The 21,099-nt window shown below is 32.4% G+C and overlaps 1 protein-coding gene across 2 annotated transcripts in view; it reads right to left on the reverse strand.

Annotated features, from left to right (window-relative positions):
• LOC130649660 (uncharacterized) overlaps positions 1 to 21,099 on the reverse strand; it is a 39,192-nt gene that overhangs the window by 15,633 nt on the left and 2,460 nt on the right. The window contains exons 1-10 of one of the 2 annotated variants that reach the window (XM_057455997.1): positions 19,830 to 20,212; positions 18,840 to 18,896; positions 17,040 to 17,402; positions 10,060 to 10,380; positions 8,625 to 8,800; positions 7,664 to 7,802; positions 3,862 to 4,238; positions 2,254 to 2,455; positions 1,891 to 2,161; positions 468 to 1,706 (exon numbers count right to left, since the gene is read on the reverse strand). In XM_057455997.1, the coding sequence (XP_057311980.1) occupies positions 468 to 1,706; positions 1,891 to 2,161; positions 2,254 to 2,455; positions 3,862 to 4,238; positions 7,664 to 7,802; positions 8,625 to 8,800; positions 10,060 to 10,380; positions 17,040 to 17,402; positions 18,840 to 18,896; positions 19,830 to 19,860 (3,176 nt within the window). In that variant the 5' untranslated portion in view covers positions 19,861 to 20,212. Of the gene's footprint in view, positions 1 to 467; positions 1,707 to 1,890; positions 2,162 to 2,253; positions 2,456 to 3,861; positions 4,239 to 7,663; positions 7,803 to 8,624; positions 8,801 to 10,059; positions 10,381 to 17,039; positions 17,403 to 18,839; positions 18,897 to 19,829; positions 20,213 to 21,099 lie in introns of those variants that run through there. The other variant, XM_057455998.1, reaches the window with a different exon arrangement.

Raw genomic sequence — 21,099 nt, forward strand, 5'->3', positions numbered from 1 at the left:
ATTAACACATCCATTTTGCCTGTTAAAGACTGTCAGACAAACATACACACATACCCTGCGTATTTTTTCACGGGCCTTATCAACTAATACTAATATAAACAAGTATGACTATTGGTCAAAAAAACACAATTTTGATAATAAATTAACATAATATGCAGTTATGATAACAAAAACATTTTGTCTGTCATTATGTGATTATTTATGGTGAAGCTACGACTGTACTATAGCACATAAGTGCACATAAGGAGAAAGGACACAATTGAACAGAAAATCTTCATTTTCCCAAACATTTGCAAATAAAGTTCTAAATCTTCAAATAGTACTACTACTGCTCAATATCATCCTATGCGTATGTACGTGTCAACATGTTTTTCAAGTTAATGGCCCAACCATGAGAATGAGGTGTTTATTTTTACTGTCTTTGCTTTTTGCTATCACACTTCTAATAATAAAGGAAATTTACTTACTTTACAGTAACCATAGGTGGAGCTCCTGCTGTTATCATCACTTTCTGAGTAAATGAAGCTTCTCTATTGCCTTTCTTCATTTTTACTACAAATTGGTATTCAACACCCTCCAGAAACATTTCTGTATTGAAACGAATAAGTCCTAATTCATCTTTGTGTATGCCTACAACCTCCACAATGGTGAGTGTTTCATTAAGGCACATATTCGGTTTGTATTTCACGATAGTTGTATTCTCTGCTGCTTCACGGGCTTTGGTTGAATCTATGACAACAGATCTGTTACTTAGTACTTTACAATACCAAATGAAATTGGAGCCATTAATGCCATTACTTCTATCGTCTGGATCATAACTAATACTGGCATCCAGAGTGAAATTGAAGTACGTTGTGTTCTGTGTTTGATTATTTGCAATGTTAACTTCTGCTATTCTCCTTTTTAATGGAATACTCTGGAAATTTCCATTAACAATACCAGCAATCAATGGTGATTCCAAAATTTTAATATATGCTCTGTATGCAAATACATCACTTACATGTGTCATTGTCAATGTTAAAATATAATCACCTGCTGGCAGAATTTGCTTCTCAATTGTGTAGGAGCACTTTTTATTTTCTCTATCAAAACCACTTGTGTTATTCATTTTTGTACCATTGGAGTTCTCTAACAACCAATCTCGTAATAGAAATTTTTTTTTAAGGGAGTCCTCACACTTAGCACTAAATTCCCATGTTGCAACAAATTCCCTTCTATCCCCACGAGTAAATGTGAATGGCTCTTGTGGAGTTCCATATGTAAAGTTAACAGGAGGAATAGCACATTTCTTTACTTTCAGTTTGATATCTCTTCCATATATTTCTTGAATACTGTTTGAGACAACAGTTTTGATTGTATATTCTCCAATAGACTTATATTTATGAGATGTTGTGAAACGTTTTGCATGTGCTAAGTCACTATGGTTTACTATGGTATTGGAGCTATTATCCCCCCAACTGATGTTATATAATGGAAAAGAGCCAGAATTAAGATCAACAGCAAGATCAATGGTTTTGTTAACTTCAAGGAGAAGCATCCCACTGAGAGGTTTAACAGGTACAGTTGAGAGGTCTACATATGTTAAAGGACATAAAACAATAACATCAATGGTATCCTTGTGTGGATGAGGAAATTTTTCCCAGCTTGCTTGAGTAATATTATTCCTTACTTTAGCGGTGATGGTGAATTTTTCACAGGACTTATATCTAAAAAAAATTAGCCATTTTTCATATTTCCTTATAAACCTACTGGTGAGACTAGTCTGTATGTTAACATTATATTAATATAATGTTAGCTGATAACTAACTTTTAGTCCATCTCAACTAATAAAAGACAGGATTCAAAAATTATATTTTAATAACAACAAACAAAAATAATATAGATGTTTACGTGTATGTGAGATTATGAAAGACACCGTCAGCTCCTCTGGCATCGTCAATGATTTGTTTTTGTACTGGTGATCCATCTCCAAAATCTACTTCTAGTGTAACACCAGTTCCATTGATCACCTTGACATATACCATCATCGACTCATTCATGGAAACCAATGAATTTGATACATAAATATTTTGCCCTTTTATTTTGTCAAGTATAGAAAATTGTACAGATGCATTTTCGGAGTTGATAAGATTAGATGCTGTAACATTGACAGTGAATATTCCTATATTTGATATAATTTAATTGAGTAAACAAGTATTAGCATAATACATTGAATCAGACTCGCAACTCAGTTAGGAAATTTAGTTAACTTACCAACTTGATCAATTTTGAAGACTACATTTTTTGCAGTAGAGTTTTTTGTTAAATTTAATTCAGGAATAGTAAACTGATAAAATATATGAGAACCACTGTCGGTCAGAGTATCCATTTCATACCAAGGGAAATCAGATTTATAAGATCCTGTATCTGCTGGTATAGGTTTTTTTATGTCGAACTTAAGACCAGAGATGCGCTCCTAAATGAAAGAAAATTCAGTATTATTGCAGTTCAATATTAATGTAAATATCCCAATAATTAAGCTTTTTTTTAATTAAAATACTTAATGCATACAGTCATTCCATGTGTGAGAACTATTCTATTTCCAAGGAGATGACATTTTTTTTAAAAAAAAAGTGCTCACACATAGAATTGCGTTTAAAAAAGTTTAACTTTTTATACCGAAAATTTTTTTTATTTTTTAACTAAACGAATAATAAGGAAAAACTTAAAAAACATTTGTATACTTTAGGTGCCAAAGTAAATGAGGATAACTGTTCAACAAACCCAGCATAAGAGAGAGTTACAGAGTTGTGTTAACAAGAGCTACGAATGCTTATTTATCTTTTTTACTTATTTGTAAGTTATTGTCCCAAGAATTTAAAAATAAGATGTCTAAGAAAAAACTATATTTATGTAAGATAACAAAAACAAGCATAAACATTACATACATTTACTTAAGAACAAGGTTATAAACATAACACTGGAATTACAGAATAGCAACAAGAAAATTCTCATAATTTATTGATAAATTGCTGTGTATACTTGTTTTACACAAGCTGAGTGGGTATATAATTTTAATCAAAAATTAACATCGCAGATAATTCATTAGCTTATTTTAGTGTTTTTAATCTGCTTAACCTTTTTAAAACACTTTAAAATTTTCTTGACAAACTTTAATCAGAGCATTTGACCAATATTTACTGATAAATTTTTAACATAAGAAAACTACGAAAATGTCATGATGATTTCGACGGAATAAACTTCATGTTGTTTTTTTAAAGAACATTAAAAGCATATGAAGTCTTTTTTAATAATGCTGAAAAAATAATTTTAGGAATAATAAAGGATAAATTTTACTTAACGAAACTCTACACTTTCTTTTTGCCATTCTATTTTTCAAGTTTATTTTTCAGACTGTAGACTATATTGATTATTGAGTGCATAAATGGTTACATTGGTACATATGGTTGACAACGTTTACTATTTATGTTTCATAATACTGCTTACTTTGTGTGCTCATTAATTTCTGTTCATTTCTTCTACTTTTTTACAATTTAGTGGTTTTTTATGTTTAAATACTATTTATCTTAAAAATAAAGATTTAGAGCATTTTTTAATCAATTTTAAAATTTTTTATCAATTTATTATTTTTGAGATAAAAATTATGAATTAACTGTGAGGATTTCAATTCTTGGACTTCTGACTAAAGGTTAAGTTTTAAAATCAAATTTTCTAATAAATTCAAACAACTGATATAAATAATGTCTTATACATTGTCTGAGATTTAAAACTTGTTTATAAATTTTCAATGGATTTTTCTTTCAAGTTCGTAAAAATAAGGAAAAAAATTATAACCTGATCACCCACAACAAAAATACAAACCTGAACTGGAACAGTCTTGTTTACAACAAGTGGGAAACCTAAATGATTCGAAATATGAGCTTGCAACTCAATTTCACCAATATCAGTTGGGGAAACTGTTGGTAATTGAAATACAACAGCCTTGGCTAAGTAGACCTTCATCAGTGGCACTTGATTTAATACGCTTGCATGACCGTTTAAATCAAATTCCTCTCCAGGAAATACATCATTGCCACCTCTGTCATAGACATAACTTGATGATGAGCTTGAAGTATACATCAAATTAGTATAAGAATCAGAGGACATGTATGCGAACATATCACCCTTTTTGACAGCTATTTTATGACTGTGAATTTCCAGTAATTGGTGTCCTGTAGATGACACATTAACCAATATATCTAAATCATAAAGTATTTTGATCAGCTTTAATACCTTAGCTAAAAAAACATTAAAGTACTTCTATCATACTTGAGATCCATGTTATTAAGTAATGGCATCAATTATGTAAATGAACAAGTGTGTAATTAGTAAAAGCTTTCGGCCATAATTTCGACCATCTTCAGTCATAATACAACGTAAAACATATAAACACTTAATTTATAGAAAACTAGTCGATAAGGCCTGTGGAAAAATCCGCATAGGCAGAAAAACAATAGAAAAGGTGTCATTTGAATTTTGATGACGTCAACAATTCGTTCACAAAAAAAATAGAAACTTGTTTCAACGTTGCCCCTATTGTGTAGAGCTTAAACTGCTGATCAAGAACAAGTATATGATCATGTGCTTTTGATGAGTGGTTAATGAGAGTTTAAAAATTTTGCTGACGTCAGCAATGGCTCGTCAAAACAAATTTTTTTTTAAAAAAAATGTGTACACCTGTTGCCTTCATCGTATAGATCTTGAAATGATTATCAAGGAAATGTATAGGATCATGCACTTTTGACAATCGGTTACGGAAATATTGTGGTTTAAATGGTTTTTGATGACGTCATCAACCCGTTCATTCTGAATCGCATTCGGAGACCCAGGCTATTGAGATTTACCCAGATTGGTCATCAGTGGTCCCTAGTTACCTCGTTTTCAAGTTATTTGGCCTCACAAATTTAAGTGCAATGCAATGGGATTCACTAATGGTAATATACTTTCCTTTGACATCTATTATTTTAACATCAAAGTTTGGTAAATTACAGAACAAATTTTTGGTGAAGTTTTATAGACTTTATCAAAGAAAATTGTGAAGAATATAATCCAGTTTGAAAAAGTCACACACAGACACTCGGAAGCTTCGTATTATTATAGATGTATCGTAAAATGATTTCCTAATATGGACAAGTCATTATCACACCTCAGTATACACACGAATGATGTATAGATATATGTTGATTTTTCGTTTTCTTTACATATCCTGAATATGTGCACTTGTTTAAAAAATATATAAACAGTCAGCATGTCAACATGTCTTTCACGTCTGAAATTGAAAATAATGGTTCTCTAGTGCCACGTAAGTTATTTGGTGAGCTATGAGAAAATTAGGTATGGATGAGTGGCTAGTTACGGTGGTACAATCTATGTACAGCAATGCTGAAAGTCGTGTCAGGATTAACGATTCACTTAGTGATGAATTTACTGTAAATGTTGGTGTACATTAGGGTTCTGTAATTACTCCTTTGTTGTTTGTTCTAGTCCTAGAAGCGCTGTCGATGGAGTTCAGAACAGGTTGTCCATGGGAGTTATTGTATGCAGATGATTTGGTTCTCATAGCAGAGTCGATGGAAGATTTAGTTGAAAAGTTTGAGAAGCAGAAGAAAGGACTAGAAGAGAAAGGGCTAAGGGTGAACACAGCAAAGTCTAAAGTCATGATTAGTAGCATTGCAGCCAAGTGTGACCTTGTAGTTGGAAAGTGGCCTTGTGGAGTTTGCAGGAAAGGGGTTGGTAGTAACTTAATTTTTTGTCAGACTTGCAAACATTGGGTACATAAGTAATGCAGTAGTATTGGTGGAAGGTTAAGAGCTGACATTCAGTTTGTATGCAAGCGTTGCAAAGGTAAGATTATAGAGGATGAAATATTTCCAGCTTCAATGATGAACAAAAGTGGCTCGTTAGATATAGTTGAGAACTTCTGTTACTTAGGTGATATGTTGGGCAGTGAAGGGGGTGTTGGAAGAAGTGTAACTTGCAGGATAGGTTCTGCTTGGAAAATGTTCAGAGAGTTACTTCCTTTGTTGACTAGCAGAGTCTTGTCAATTGAGTTAAAAGGTAGGTTGTATGAGGCCTGTGTAAGAAGTGTTACGTTGTACGGTAGTGATGCATGGGCAGTGAAGCAGGAAGATCTTGACCGTTTAGAAAGGAATGATATGAGAATGGTTAGGTGGATGTGTAACGCCAGTCTGAGAGACAGAAAGAGTTCAGATGAGCTAAGAAGCAGGCAAAGTATCCGTAGAATTAAAGATGTTATCCAGATAAGAAGATTGAATTGGCTGGGGCACTTTGAAAGAATGGAGGGGGATAATTGGGTAAGAAAGTGTAGGGACTTGATAGTTCCTGGCGCAAAGCCCAGAGGGGGACCAAGAAAGACTTGGCAGGAGGTTAAAAGGACAGACTTGATACAGAGGAAGTTGAGTTTAGATCTAACACAGTCTAAATCAGATTGGAAGAGGGTCATTAATATACCCCGTCCAACCCATGCTAGCATGGAAAACGGACGTTAAGGCGAAAATGATGATAATGATAACATTTTTTTATGTTGATAATCGACATGATGGGGATACATTTGTTACTTCAGTTCTTAAAAAGCCGACATTTAGTGACGTTTAATCTAACTTTAACAACTTTATTGCTGTTAAATATAAACATGGCCTTACATGTATATTTTGTATTTGTTCTAATTTTGAGATTACTTAAGGATGTTTTACGTAGTAACCGATATCTTGATGGCTATATTGACAAGTGTATTAAAACATTTTTAGATAAAATCTTTCTTCCTATTCGGGTTACTTTAGAAAAGCAACAATTATTTTTATATTTACCATATTTAGATACATTATCTCTACAACTTCAAACTAGACTGGTTAACTCCTTTAACAAATCTCTTCCAGCCTGCAGTCTTAAAGTGATTTTTACATCACCAGTTCGCTTGTCATCGTTCTTTAAATTCAAAGATTGTGTTACTAAACCCTTCTAGGGAATGTCATTTATCATTTAAGTGTGGTACTTGCAATGCCTATTATTTTGGCAAAACTAATCAACTTTTTAAAGTGAGAGCTTCTGAACACTTAGGAGTGTCACCAGTTACGGGTAAGCATGTTAATAGCACCCAGTCTACAGCTGTTAAAGATCATCTATTCTTGTGGTAAGGCGTCGTTTAACGATTTCAGTGTCATAAAATCGGCACAAAACAATTTACTTTTGGAAAATAAGGAGTCTTGATGATCTATGATCTAAAGAGGTAAACCAGCTCTTAATAGGAATATATCATCAGCTCCATTGTACTTATTTGATAAGTATCATTAATCATTCTTCTAGGAATACATCATTCATGTTTATTCTGAAGTGTGATTGACCTGTCCATATTAGGAAATCATTTTACGTTACAATTTCTCTAAGATACGTGTTTATATGTTAACAACTTTGTATTATGACTAAAGATGGTTGAAATAACGGCCGAAAGCTTTCACTAAATTAAATTTGACGACTTGCTTATATTTTTCAGTGTCTATTTTTTACACGAGTCATATTTTTCATCAAGTGTGTAATTATAATTATTATATAACACCTCTTAAATTGTGAAGTTCAATAAAAATGATGTGCAATAAGATAAGCTTACTTTGAATAACTTCAACATCAACACTTCCGATACCAGTAAAAGAATATGTAGCCAAAGATTCATTGCCAAATAAGGTTATTTTATCAACACAGCCACAATTCATGCTTGAGAAACAAAACTTGCATTTCGGCCTAAGAACCTAAGACCGAAATACAAAAAAATTTAATGACACTTTACAGTTAATATTGAAATATTTACAAAATTCTAAACTTATTTTGTATATATTGTTTTTAGTTGCTTGGTTATAGTTCAATGTTCTAACCAATAGTGTGTTATTAAAGAAAACATTACGAAGTTGTAGCAGCCACAATAAAGTGATGACTTTACGTTATATAATTTCATTTAGAATTATTCGGAATTTTTGTTTGCTACAGTTTGTGTATTACTTCTTCCATGATATTGTTTTTTGTCAATTTATAGAAAAGCTGAACGTTGCAATTTTATTTTGTCACTTTGTTAACAGGCATACTTAGAAATAAAATTTCATAATTATCCCTAAATATTATATAATAAAATAATAACTATAACAGCACATGTTGTGTAAGAATTTTAATAAAAATTGCTTATTTTTTTATTTTTCCTTCCTTGAACATATTCTAATGTCATCTTCTGTCTAAATATTTTACAGGTAAAAAAGCCATTATATTTTTAAATTTTTTTACCATTAGGTTAATCTTTTAATAATTGTTTGTAAATATTAGCTCTTGTTTATTATTTCATTGTACCAAAATATTCTAAAGCTTTATGCGAAATATTTAGACTGAAATTGACATTAAAATATGTTGAAACATGATAAATAAAACATTATAAACATCATAAATTATGTGATTAAAAAGACTGCAAGATTTTATACATGAAATTATGAAGATACAGGATATCACAACTTAAACTATATTGGATTTACTATTATGAGCTTTCATAAGAAATGAAAACAAGTTTGAAATTTAAAACTTTTACTTACCAAGAAAAGCATAGTACCTGCTGTTTCTGAAATAATCTCAAGAGCAGTAACCGAGCCAGATTCTTTGAACGTAAGGGACGGCGTTATTATAATTTTTGGTTTCATAACAGAAGCTGGTACAGCAGTGGCTGTGCTTATCTCATATGAAGACAGGCCAACCATGACCACTGGTACATCTAATTAAAAAATTTTTTACAGATATATATATACCTAATTTGTATGAAGTATTTGTGATTCTTGTGATTTTAGAGCTTCTTTTCTTCGTTGGTATTTCTAGAACTTCCACAAGGCTTTTAAAAAATTGTTTCTACAATTTAGCAGGATAATCAATAACAGACAAGTAAAAAAACTTTTCTCACAGAGGTTTCAAGTAGACGCTTAATATATATATATATATATATATATATTAATATATATATTAATCTCATGCAACTTTTTAACAACACAAATATTTTTCTCTCTTTTTTTCCATATATATCATAGAAGCATATAAGTTTTCATTTTAACTAAAAAGGGAGAAGAAAAATATTAGGCAGGTGGCTGTCTTATAATGGCAAATTCTTGCATCATTATATGTCTTGGAATTGAAGGTAGCAAGTGTTTAGAGTTATAAAAATTTACACAAAAATTTTGTTATAGAAACCTGACCATTTAGAAAGGTATTTTTTGTAAAAAATTGGCTGTGTTACATAAAGTACAGTCCAGATGTAAGCGTACGCATACACTTGCAAAATTGCCTAGTAGCATTTTTGCTATAAAATGCATGGAGTTCAATTGTATAGCTATGGATATCTTATATATGATCGGGAAGGCTTGAGTGTATTCAGTTACTACAATGAAAGCCTTTTTTGTTATCCGCTGTTCTTGCGTGTTTTTTAATGTCAAAGTTCCAATATTTTTTATTTATTTTTTTGAAACTTGACTCTTGTAGGGAATTTTAGCCAAAGAATTTATATACTGTAGGCATTAACAGAAACTTGGATGGTCTGCTGGGAAACCTGTCGAAAATTGCACTAACACAAGGTGAGAGTTTGCTTATAATATAAAACAGGATCAGGGAGGTTGAATATAACTGGTATAAAATTTTAGAGTTTGTGTTGGATGATCATAACTAAGAAAGTAATGGCAAGCTTTTTTGGGACTTTAGGTTTGAACACCTCAACTGAAGGAGTTAAAGGTTTTTATGACTTAAAAGACAAACTGAACTATACAAAAGCGAATATTCCTACAAAAATACAACATGGCTGAATAAATCATAATCCTCCTAACTGTAGGGTTTCAAAATCTCCAATATTTTTTGTATGGTCAAAAACGGTTCTTATGATTTTTTTTTTATATAGGTTAAGACTTTTAAAAAAAAAAAAAAAAAAATCACTTTAAGACAAGACAAAACACAAAACAGAACTTGTATATTACTGAAGGTTATAAAAATTACCTGATTCAAGGTTAAACTGATGTGTTTGTGTTGCTTCTTTGAATGTAATATTGATGGTTAAATTACTCCCATCAACAATAATTAAGTTTGTTTCGATTATAGCATCCTTCTCATATACTATTGGTACATCAAAGTAAGCTGTGGAAATATTTGAAACAACATTAGCAATCTTTTCCTGCAATATTGGTTCTGATAAAAGGTTCTTTGCCTCAACTTTAACCATGTAATAGCCAGGTGCAAAAAGTGTGATATTTGGCAATGGTGACTGATAGGCACTCCAAACATTTGTTTCATATTGGTATCTATACACAGCAGGGTTTGCTAAAATAAACCAAAACATTATACATATATAGTTATCACTTTTGTGTCTATTATTTAGCAACAGCTATTTTTAGTAATTTCGTGAATCAAAAACTTTCTGCAAGGTGGAGAGCTACCCTGTTCTGGAAAAGACATAACCCAACATCAACTAAATCGTTCCACAACTAGTTGCTGGCAGTTTATTTTCCGTTTATTGAAAGTATGTGTTTTTTTCTATTGATGGATTATTTCTGACATTGTTAAAATTTAAATGACGGATCTTTTCCATTATTTTTCTGCCTAAGTGGATTTTTTCACAGGCTTATGGACCAATCTTGAATAATGTATTTAAACATCTCATATAGAAGGTTGGTCATCTAGAGGGAAAACCTTGAATACAACTTTCTAAGTGGGAAAGGCACTCCATTATATTTACACAGCAGTTTTTAAATAAAGATGTGTAACTTTGGTAACAATAGTTATATATAGTCATAGTCATTGTATTGGAACATTAATTTCTATTGTGTACTCTCTCTCAAAATATTAAAAAAAAAATAACTTAATAATATTAAGGAAATCTCGAGTTGTAGTGTTCAGTAGTTGCGAAGGAAGAGTTGCTAAATTTTATGGTAACGAAGGTAAAAGTTGTATTTAGTCATTACTGTAGAGTATAGTTTTGACATGCGACGCACAAAATTTTGCGTTGGGGATACTACAACACTAAATGATACTCACTTCTAATGAAAAACTTATGTTATCAAAAGAATCTAGGACCCAGGTGTTAACAAAACCAAGATTAAATAACACAGTTAAATCTATGCCTTTAGAATAATTTTGATATTTATATATATTGTTACAATTTTATTCCTGTTTACATTTAGTATTTTATCTCAATTGTTTAAAAGTTTAGAATTAGTGTGAACATGCCGACCTGGGTGTTGGGAAAGGTTATGAGAATGTGGTAGGAAAATTTTTTTTAGGATTTGGATTTAAATTATTGAGTGTAGATTGATGCCTTCTGATTTATTTGAATTTATTTAAAAGCCGTAATACGTTTGTGTGGCAAAATGGACTAAAAATAACTTTGCTTCACCCAGCGCCTGCATCTTTTTTTCAGCCATGCAGATACCAGAGCGAAAAAAGATTTTCATGTTGAAAATGTACACTTAGAAATTCATCTATTGGTTCGATAAAATGTGTTAACCCTATTCGGTCCGGGGTTTTTCGAACATACTATGACCGGGGGGGGGGGCGGATTCCGCCCCCCCCTCAATAACTTTTCATAGGGTTGTTCAAATTGAATCAAACTTGGCACACTTATATTACGTCATAAAAGGAACAAAATGGCGCCAAAAAAATTTGCTTGAGTCAGCACATTTTTTGTGACGTCATCAAAAGCTTGAAAATTGTTTAAAATGCCACTATCAGCTTAAAATATAATTACTTTAGTTCTAGAGCGAATTTTTACATTCTGTTTGAAGTTTCTGAAAGCTAAATGAAAGTTATTTAACATATCTTCCGGTTTTTACATGGATCGGATGAAAAATTGCCAAAAATTGCCCGAAAATCCGTTTTTTTTCGATTTTCGGGTAAAATCCGACAAAATCGGGAAATCGGATTAGTCACGTGTTCAAATTATTCAAAATGATTCTTCTTAATGAAACAAAGTTGTGTTGCAAGTTTCAAGTTCTAAGGATAATCCTAACAGGAGTTATTATATTTTCCCCATTATAAGGATTTCATAGAGATTTTTAGGGGTAGTTTCGAGTAATGGCCAATATCAAAGCCTCTGAAAGGTATGGGACCTAAAAAATTAGCATGCAGGTGTCTAATAGATAAATGTTGAAACTCTTTAAATATCATAGCCATATAACAAAGCAATCAGGAGTTATTAAAAAAAAACCGTCAGGGGAGGGGCGGAATCCGCCCCCCCCCGGACCGAATAGGGTTAAGCTAAAAAAATCATTGCAAAACCCCAATGGCAACAAAAAACATGTTAGTAGCCTAATTAGGAGTGCATATTGCCTTAACTGGCTAATTGATGCCGTTTGCTTATGTCTGGAAGGAGCGAAGGAGCTGAAATCAGATCGGATCATCTTCAAACCACTGTTTCCAGGGTTACAGCTATCTTCTTACGCTGAACGTCTTATAATGTAGCAAACTAGTGTAAGTATTTACAACACAGGGTTAACTCATTGCATACGAAATTAAAAACCGCTCTGCCCGGAATTAATTTTTTTACGATATCAATTTTTCTATGGGTATATATATTAAAAATTTCCATAACTAAAGAAGTATTATGTTTCAGATAATAGTAAAAAAGATAACAGTAAAAATGAACCGTTATTTAAATTTTGATGACGTCAGCAAGGATCTTTCAAGAGACATTTTTTCTTGGAAATTTGTTTTCACGTTACCTTTACTGTGTAGAGCTTAAACTGCTGATCAAGAAAATGTATATGATCATGTGGTTTTGATGAGCGGTTAATGAGATATAAGCGTTTAAAAATTTTGCTGACGCCAGCAATGGCCCTGTCCAAACCAAAATTTTTTTTAAAAAAAAATTTGTATACCTGTTGCCTTCATCGTATAGATCCCTAGTTACTCACGCGGTGAAAAAACATTGACGTCACCAACTCGTTTCCAAGTTATTTGGCCTCAAAATTTTAGGTGCACTGTAATGGCTTCACTACTCTTAATTAACTTTCCTTTGACGTCAATACTATTTTAACGTTAAAGTTTGGTAAATTACAGAACAATTTTATAGGCAATGTTTTACAGAATTTGTTAAAGAAAATTGTGAAGAATATAATCCACTTTGCAAAAGTCACAGACAGACAGACAGACAGAACTGGCGTATTATTATATAGATAGTTTTTCGATAAAATATATCTTAGAAAACGGCCTTCGCGACTTCGGCGCAGCGGCGAAAGGTAATGCGCTGCGCAATGTTTCGCAACCTAACCCTAACACTAACCCTAACCCTAACCCTCAGCGCAACGTTACGCTGTGCAATAGTTTCGTCGCTGCGCCGAAGTTACAAAGCGCTGTAAGTTACTAGTAAAAAAGTTATTAGTGCGCAACGATGCTCAGCGGCGAAATATTTGTGCAAATCGCCGACTCTGTGTATTGTAGTAGAAAGCACGTGAGGTCACGCATTCCTGTCAATCCATACGTACAAGAACCCAGACCAGTGAGGGTCAACTTGTCATCCCGTGTGCACAGACTTATTAGAAGCAAAATTTCGATTATAATGAATTCATTAGATGGTAAATTTGCAAAAAAAAACTATGGTGGCATTTTTAGATACGCTCCTAATTGGAAATTGATGATGTCAGCAGTTTTACAGTCAGCAAAATAAAAAATTCAATATTTTTTAAACATTTTAATACCAATCAATAAATAATTTTAATCGGAACAAAAATGTATAAAACCAATATGTTCAAAATGTACGGTTCGCAATTTATAGTAATTTTAAATTATGTAAAATACAGACCGGAAACTCGCAGACCAGTATCTCAAATCTGCAAATAACTCGATAATGACAGGTGATTAAAGCTTCAAATTTGGTTTGTTGGTAGATTCTATCAATTGCTGGTGTGATACTTTGAACGAGGCATAATGAATACCATAATGGCAGAATTCAACAAAACACTGACGAGAAATTCACAGTCCAGTTCCTTAAATTTGCCATATTTTGTAAATAAAAATTGATTGTGGTTTCAAACTCAGTATTTTGGTTAATTCTAATAATCACTAGTACGTGGTACAAAGATTAATACAGTATATAATTGCACATTGTATTTGCAATGTTGAATGTCTTGGGGAAATACATTTATGGCAGCAGACTGGATAAATTGTTCACAGAAGCAGGATTATATGGTAGCACTACAATGGGACAGATTGTAGAAGGAATGCAGAATGAAAAGAGGTGTGGAAGCACATATGACAATGTATCTAGCACACGTATATATTTAATAGATTGGTACAAAAAACATGAAGACGATATTTCTGTAGATGTTAATGAAATACAACAACACTTATCAGGTTTTCCAAGTCACGCTTCTGAAAATACTGAGAAGATAAAAACATCAGTGATCAAGTGTTTCAGATCATAGAAGATTCGAAAATCTTGGAAAAGTTACAGAGCTTTGGTGACTCCCTTACTAATCGAGGTAAATTTCTAAGAAATTATATAGACATGTGCGAATACCTTCTTCTTTTCATACGCTCATCAAGACAGGGACTTTAGAATCTCCATCTTTCTTCCTTGAACACATTTGAAAAATACTTCTTTGAGCATGATCAAATTAATTATGCTATATTGGGTTTGGAATTGAAAAATAAAAAAATGTGGGACTACTTGAAACAAAATTTATGTGTCAATAAGAACAACATACCATTTACAGCGATCGGATCAGGCGATGCGATGGAACAAAAGAATAAAAAATAGGAATGTTTCTGGAGGAACTTACCGTATCACACTTGACTAGACTAGACTGTGTGGAAACACCAAAAAGTTAGTCGAGACAATGGAACCTTTCAGTTTGAATTTCAATGATAGGGGCTGTGTTTTCAATGATGTATCAAAAGAGTTCTATCAGATTTCATTGCAAACGAAGTTTTAAACAATAATGTCATTGGTGCTAGCATGTACAAAGAGTTTACCGATGAGGAGTTGAAGTGTGAATTTGGTCATCTACGAAAGAAAGAGAACTGAAGACATTCAAAATGCAAGGAAAGGTAATGAAGTCAAAAGTGGCAGATAAAGGAAGAAAAGGTCTTATTGTCACGATTTCTCAAAGCAACACATAAATATCCTGATTTAGACATGGAGTACTGTCTAGGAAACTTAGAATTTTCAGTTGTACCAAAAGCCTTGTTTTCAACAGATGGTGAGCCATTAATGTATGCAGACAAGTCAAAAATACTACATCACAACGAAGATCTTGGTATGCTTTAACAGCAGCATGAATTGGAGACATCAGACACATTTAAGACATCAGTGTTAGTAATCGATGGTATGACTGTGTTGAATCAGATTACCAAAACAAGTAACATAAAAACGTGCAAGGTTGGTTTTTGATGTTTTTTTTATAACAAAAATAACTTCGTGACATTTTAATTCAGATTCTGTAATTGCATCTTTCAGGGTGTTAGAATGAAGATAAATATACTTGGCTATGATTTAGTATGATATACATTATTCTATACGCCATGTTTTCTGACATTAGGATCTTGCAACAGCCTTTGCCAGAAGAATCATTACATTCACCTGACGAGCAAAATAGGTTCGGTTGGTATTCGATCACTGCATGTAGAAATCATTGAAAGCTTGTACACTAACTAATCGTACATCTGGACACGAGATTCGCTACAAATTGGAGAAATGACTAACATTGCAGATATTGGTGCAAATAAAGAAAACGCACTGTTAGGATTCACTCACTGCATGCAACCAAACTGGCAGGTTTAGTGGGAAATCAAAATTGTTTTGGTAAAACAGTTTCTAGATGTTGATGATGATATATTGAATGCATTGTCGAAACTAGGTTTGTGTCCTTGTCTTTCTGTTATTAAGCAAATGCACGTATTTCGATCGAATGATATCATTTATTTTTCAGATGAAGGCGAGCATCTGCCATCACTAAAAGTATTATAGAACCTCTAGAGCGCTGGATTGTTATATCATATGGTGGTTAAAAGCGACCAGAAAGTATCAAGACCATTCCTTAGTTTCGATGGTACCTGTTTTCAAAATTGCAACTTGAAGCTGAAAAACTGCCTCCGACTATGGCAGCACTTAAATACAAAGTATTTCGCAGTTACTTCATCACGATGATTCTCAAAAGATCTTTACAACCATTGCAAGCGCGACCTTCGCCTTTAAACTATGTTTTAATTTTGACAGACGAACTTCCTGCACCTCTTGCGGTTGTAAAACGAATTGCTGTTTCAAAAGATGTAAATGTTACAAAAACCAAATGAATTGTACGGACATGTGCAAATTTGTTAGATGTGAAAACGATGACGGGGATAAAATCAACTATTATAGAGATGAGGAGGACAGCAGTGAAGAAATTATGATAATTTTTAGATATTCAACATTTTTAAATATATTTTTATTGCTTTTCAATTTTGAACAGCAGGTCTGGCAATTTCTGGTCTGTATTTTTATGCATTCGACAATATCAATATACTGGTGACTATTAAAATCAACCAAAATACTGAGGTAGAAACTACAATCAATTTTTACTTACAAAATATGGCAAATTTAAGGAACTAGACTGTGAATAATAAGATCTACCAACAAACCAAGTTTGAAGCTTTAATCACCTGTCATTCTCGAGTTATTGCAGATTTGAGATACTGGTCTGCTAAATGCCGGTCTGTACTTTACATAAATCTTGTTCATCCTGTACTTATTAGTTATTTTGTTTGCCGTCTTATATAAACGTCAAAGAAACCGGTTACGAGCGTGGGGAGTGGGTTTAGTAAAGAAATGCCCCCATATTGTTGCTAAGAGAAACGTTCATGGAGATCGTGTAACCCACGCTATCTTACATTTCTCCTTCCTATATAAAAAAAATTGTTTATGTTTAAAATACTGATCATAAATAAAGTTGAAAAAGAAATCTTAATTTTGCACACTAGATAGTAAACCAAGATGTATCACTTACTGGAAACCAATTTGGGTGAAAGCGAAAGTGTCTGTTTTGTAATTATTTCATCTGGTATACTAAATGTCAGTCCTTTAACACCTTGAGAAGTTGAAGTGATCTCGAATGTTTCAAATGAACATGTATCTTCTGTTGCATTACATGTAGATGGAGTGGGGCACGATGTTGTAACATATGCTGATGTGCTTGTATTGCGACAGAAACAGTAAGAGTTTGACAGGACAGCACTTTGTTCGGAATTTAAATAAGGAAATAAGTTGCATGCTGTCACGCAAGCAGTAGAATTCAATTCGAATCCAGTAAAGCTGACATCGCTAAAGTAATCAGGGTCAGGAGTTATGCATGTCTGAAGCTTTGCCTCATCTACAAAAACAAACATATATTCCACTTAGTAAAAATTGAAGAAAGTTATTTGGGTTTTTTTTGGAACAAATTGTGAGCGAGTGCTGATTTAGCCAATACTCTTCAATTCATAATTTAAGGCGAATTTTCACCTGAAAACGGCCAATTGTGATTTCTTGAGTCCGATTGGTTGATGAAATTTTCCACCCCAATCTCAATTAAGGTACCAGTAACCCTTTTAAAAGAGATTATTTTAGACTATTTATCCATATTTTTTCTGTTATAACACACTTGCCACGATAGCTAAAATACTATTATCTTTCACCAAAAATATTCAGACTTAAGAATTACTCTTTAAAACAAAATTGGTAAATAATTGATTAGTTCTGCCTAATATAGTTTAAGTCTACGCCCTTGCAAAATTGTACAGAAAGAATTGACGTAGTTATTAAAGAGAAACGTTAATAACAAATTTAAGACGATTTTCATTATGCTACACTGCACGAGCTTTAACTTTCGATAGCATTTTCGTTTTACTTTAAAATATTCAGACAGGCTTGGTGAACCATGCAGCCATGATACAGTGTGCGAAAATCTTTTTATTTGGAATACTTTTCTTTTAACAGCGTTCGATGCAGTAGGGGATGCTAACAAAGATTCTTTTGAAAAAAAAACAAAAGGCTATTGATCAAAAAATATGAATGAACGAAAAAACTCCGCACACCGTGATTGTAAAAAGTTGGAGCTCGTAGAAGCCGAATTTTTTCTTGTTTATGATACATTTTTATATGGAAATTTATGCTGGCTCAGCAAATTTGGTGTTAAAGTAAAATCATGTCATTATGTAAAAAAAAAATGGTATAAATAAAACACTGAGTAAATAATTCAGCTATATTGACAGCTAAAAAAGGGTTACTGCCACCTTAAACGTTGAGACCTTTTTTTTAACTTTCTTGCGGACAGGAGCGGAAAAATTATAAAAAACAAAAGAGAATAATTAGCAGATCAAATTTAAGTATATTTCTTGCTCCGTTCCGTTTTTGCTGTTGAGTGGAAATCATCTGTATAATAGGCTGAATTAATTATTGCATTTTCATAACAAATTTATCAGCAGTAGTTTCAAATGCGAATTCTGTACAACCCTAATGATTAGGGGTAAATGCAATTATTTTTAATGGGTACACACTTTTTATAAGCAACACAAAAGATTTACCTAAGTGTCATTTTGTATAAAGAGGTTATCTTAGAAAATGATATTTTTTTAAACGCCTGATTTAAAGTATGCTCTTAACAAGTCATTTCTGTCGATGGACAGTATAAACTAAATTTTAAACGCTAATCTTTGCCAAGGATATATCACTAAAAATGTTAAAGGTATTATCACTTAACGTCAATTTTTATTTTACAAAAAATTTCCTAATTTAAAAAAAAATTGCGTAGATACAAAATAAAACCTACGTATTGATAGAGCAACCACCAATAAAATTATCACGCCAGACATCTCGTCAAAAAAACCTGTAAAAAATAAAATAAAATTAATATATGTCTTACAATATAACATCTACTGCGCATGCGCAGTATTGAGACAATTTATTCAACTTTTATCAAATTCTACAATCACGTAACGTAATGAATTCGGTGATTGACATCATGTAAAACTTGCTTGCATCAAATATTTTACTCCCTTTAAATTATTTAAAGTTAAATTATATTATATAGAGTTGTTAATATATATGTGAAAGCTGGTTTCCAGGGTTTTTTTCTTTGTTTTGCGCAAGTCTTCTCTTCTTAAGATATCAGAGAAAGAAGCTTGTGAAATATAAAATGTATTTTATATTACACAGGTTATAAAAATTAACCAGTGATGTGAAGTGTCCATTTTGAAACTTAACCAGTCATACCTTACGCTGAGTCATAAGGTATTGTGATTTTGCGTAAAAGCTGCGGAGACCCTGTGGTCGTTAAGTGTAACACAATTACGTAAATACAGCTTGTTGAGTTACTCCAGACTATGACATAATGACCCCCCCCCTTGCGATTGCAAATTTTTGAATTAAATTTGTAAATTAATTTTATTTCCAACCTCCTCCCACCCTGCGCGTATTTTAACCCATTCGTATATTAATTTATTGAGATGAGCAAAGTAACAACTTATTTAAAAATATTAGCTATTTAATTTTGTTGTAATCAACAACGTGTCAGGAGGTTAAAAGAAAGTTGAAAAGGGAAATAAAGAAAAATGTTGCACAGATCATGGAAGCTTTCTCTTGAGATTTATGTTTCTTTGTTTTTCACCCCCTCCCCCAAAGGTTGTTCAAACCCTAATGACTATTTTTCAATACAATTTCAATTATCCAACACCCTTTTCCCTTTTATTTGGCGCTGTGTACACAGCCCTGTGCTGTGTACGACAATTGAATAATGTCGAAGTAAAAATAATGATCCTACCTCGAAATTTAACTTTTGTTTCTTTTTTCATTGAACGAACTTTTCTCGATGAAATTATTTTTATTTTGAAGGAAAAAAATAATAGCTGTTTGCTAGTTGTAATATTCTCGTTTATTATGAAATGAATATATTTACGCGATTGTTATGAATGCATATTCATGCTCAATTTGGTAAACGTGATGCATGCAAATAGGTTTTAATTCAAGCATACATATTCACTTAACTATAAACTTAGCGTAGTTCATAAACCAGTTTTTTAATAATTGAAATTTACATTTACGTATCTAGTAGCGCTAAAATAAATTCGTGCAGTTTTTAGATCAAAATACTCATTTTTTTAACAGTTGCCATGGAAGAATGTGATAAATATTGCTGAACCTTTTATGAATACAGGTTTGACTGACCAGGGTGTTATCACATTTAAAAGTTTCATTCTTCCTAAATTTACAGACCAAAGTTTTGCAAACCGAATTATTTAAATTATCCTTAATTAAAATAAATGTGGTTTTTAGGGTTTTTTCTGGAGCTTTTTGTATTTTTAGAAATCATTAAATAAAAAATTTGAAAAAAGAAGCTTCGCGTTATTATTTTCCTTCTTCAGCTTTTTCAACTCCTTACTATGTGTTCTGATAAGATTAAGCGATAACTAGCAAATATTTCCTCCGATTACACTTCACGTTATCGTGTTCAAAGTTTTTGCATTTGTTTACGAAGTTTATTTGTTTACTTATTTGATACTATCTTTCTTTATCTTCAATTTGTTAAATAAATTTAACCAAGAGAAATGTCGTAAAAATTATTTGTCGTTTTTGTTTTGAACTTTTCATCTCGTGAAATAAAATTGTTGCCTAGTAACAGCACTATCTATATCTTAATTCGTCTTGTGTGTGTGCGCGTACACGGTTAGGCTACGCAACAATAATAGGGATTGCTTTTTTACGTCCGTTAGTTACTTCAAGGAGAGCCTGATTGCACAGTGAAACTTTTAAGTTTGAGGCCAAATAACTTTGAAATAGCTATGAGAAATTGACATCTTTTTCCACGTGAGCTGGTGGGCACCCTGAGATAAAATTGTTCAAGTTTCAAAAAGGTAGGCCAACTTTCCCGTTTCCAAATTATCGGGTTGTTAACGCAACAAAAACATATGAACCGTAATATCCCCTTACCATTTGTCTGAAGCTACCAGCGTTTCAAACTATACCCAAATAAGGTAACAGAAAAAAATTATGACGTCATCACGAGGGTTAGGCGGTTCATAAATTTTAATTAA

This window comes from Hydractinia symbiolongicarpus, chromosome 7, assembly GCF_029227915.1.
Source record: "Hydractinia symbiolongicarpus strain clone_291-10 chromosome 7, HSymV2.1, whole genome shotgun sequence".
In the NCBI taxonomy this organism is placed as follows: Eukaryota; Metazoa; Cnidaria; class Hydrozoa; order Anthoathecata; family Hydractiniidae; genus Hydractinia; species Hydractinia symbiolongicarpus.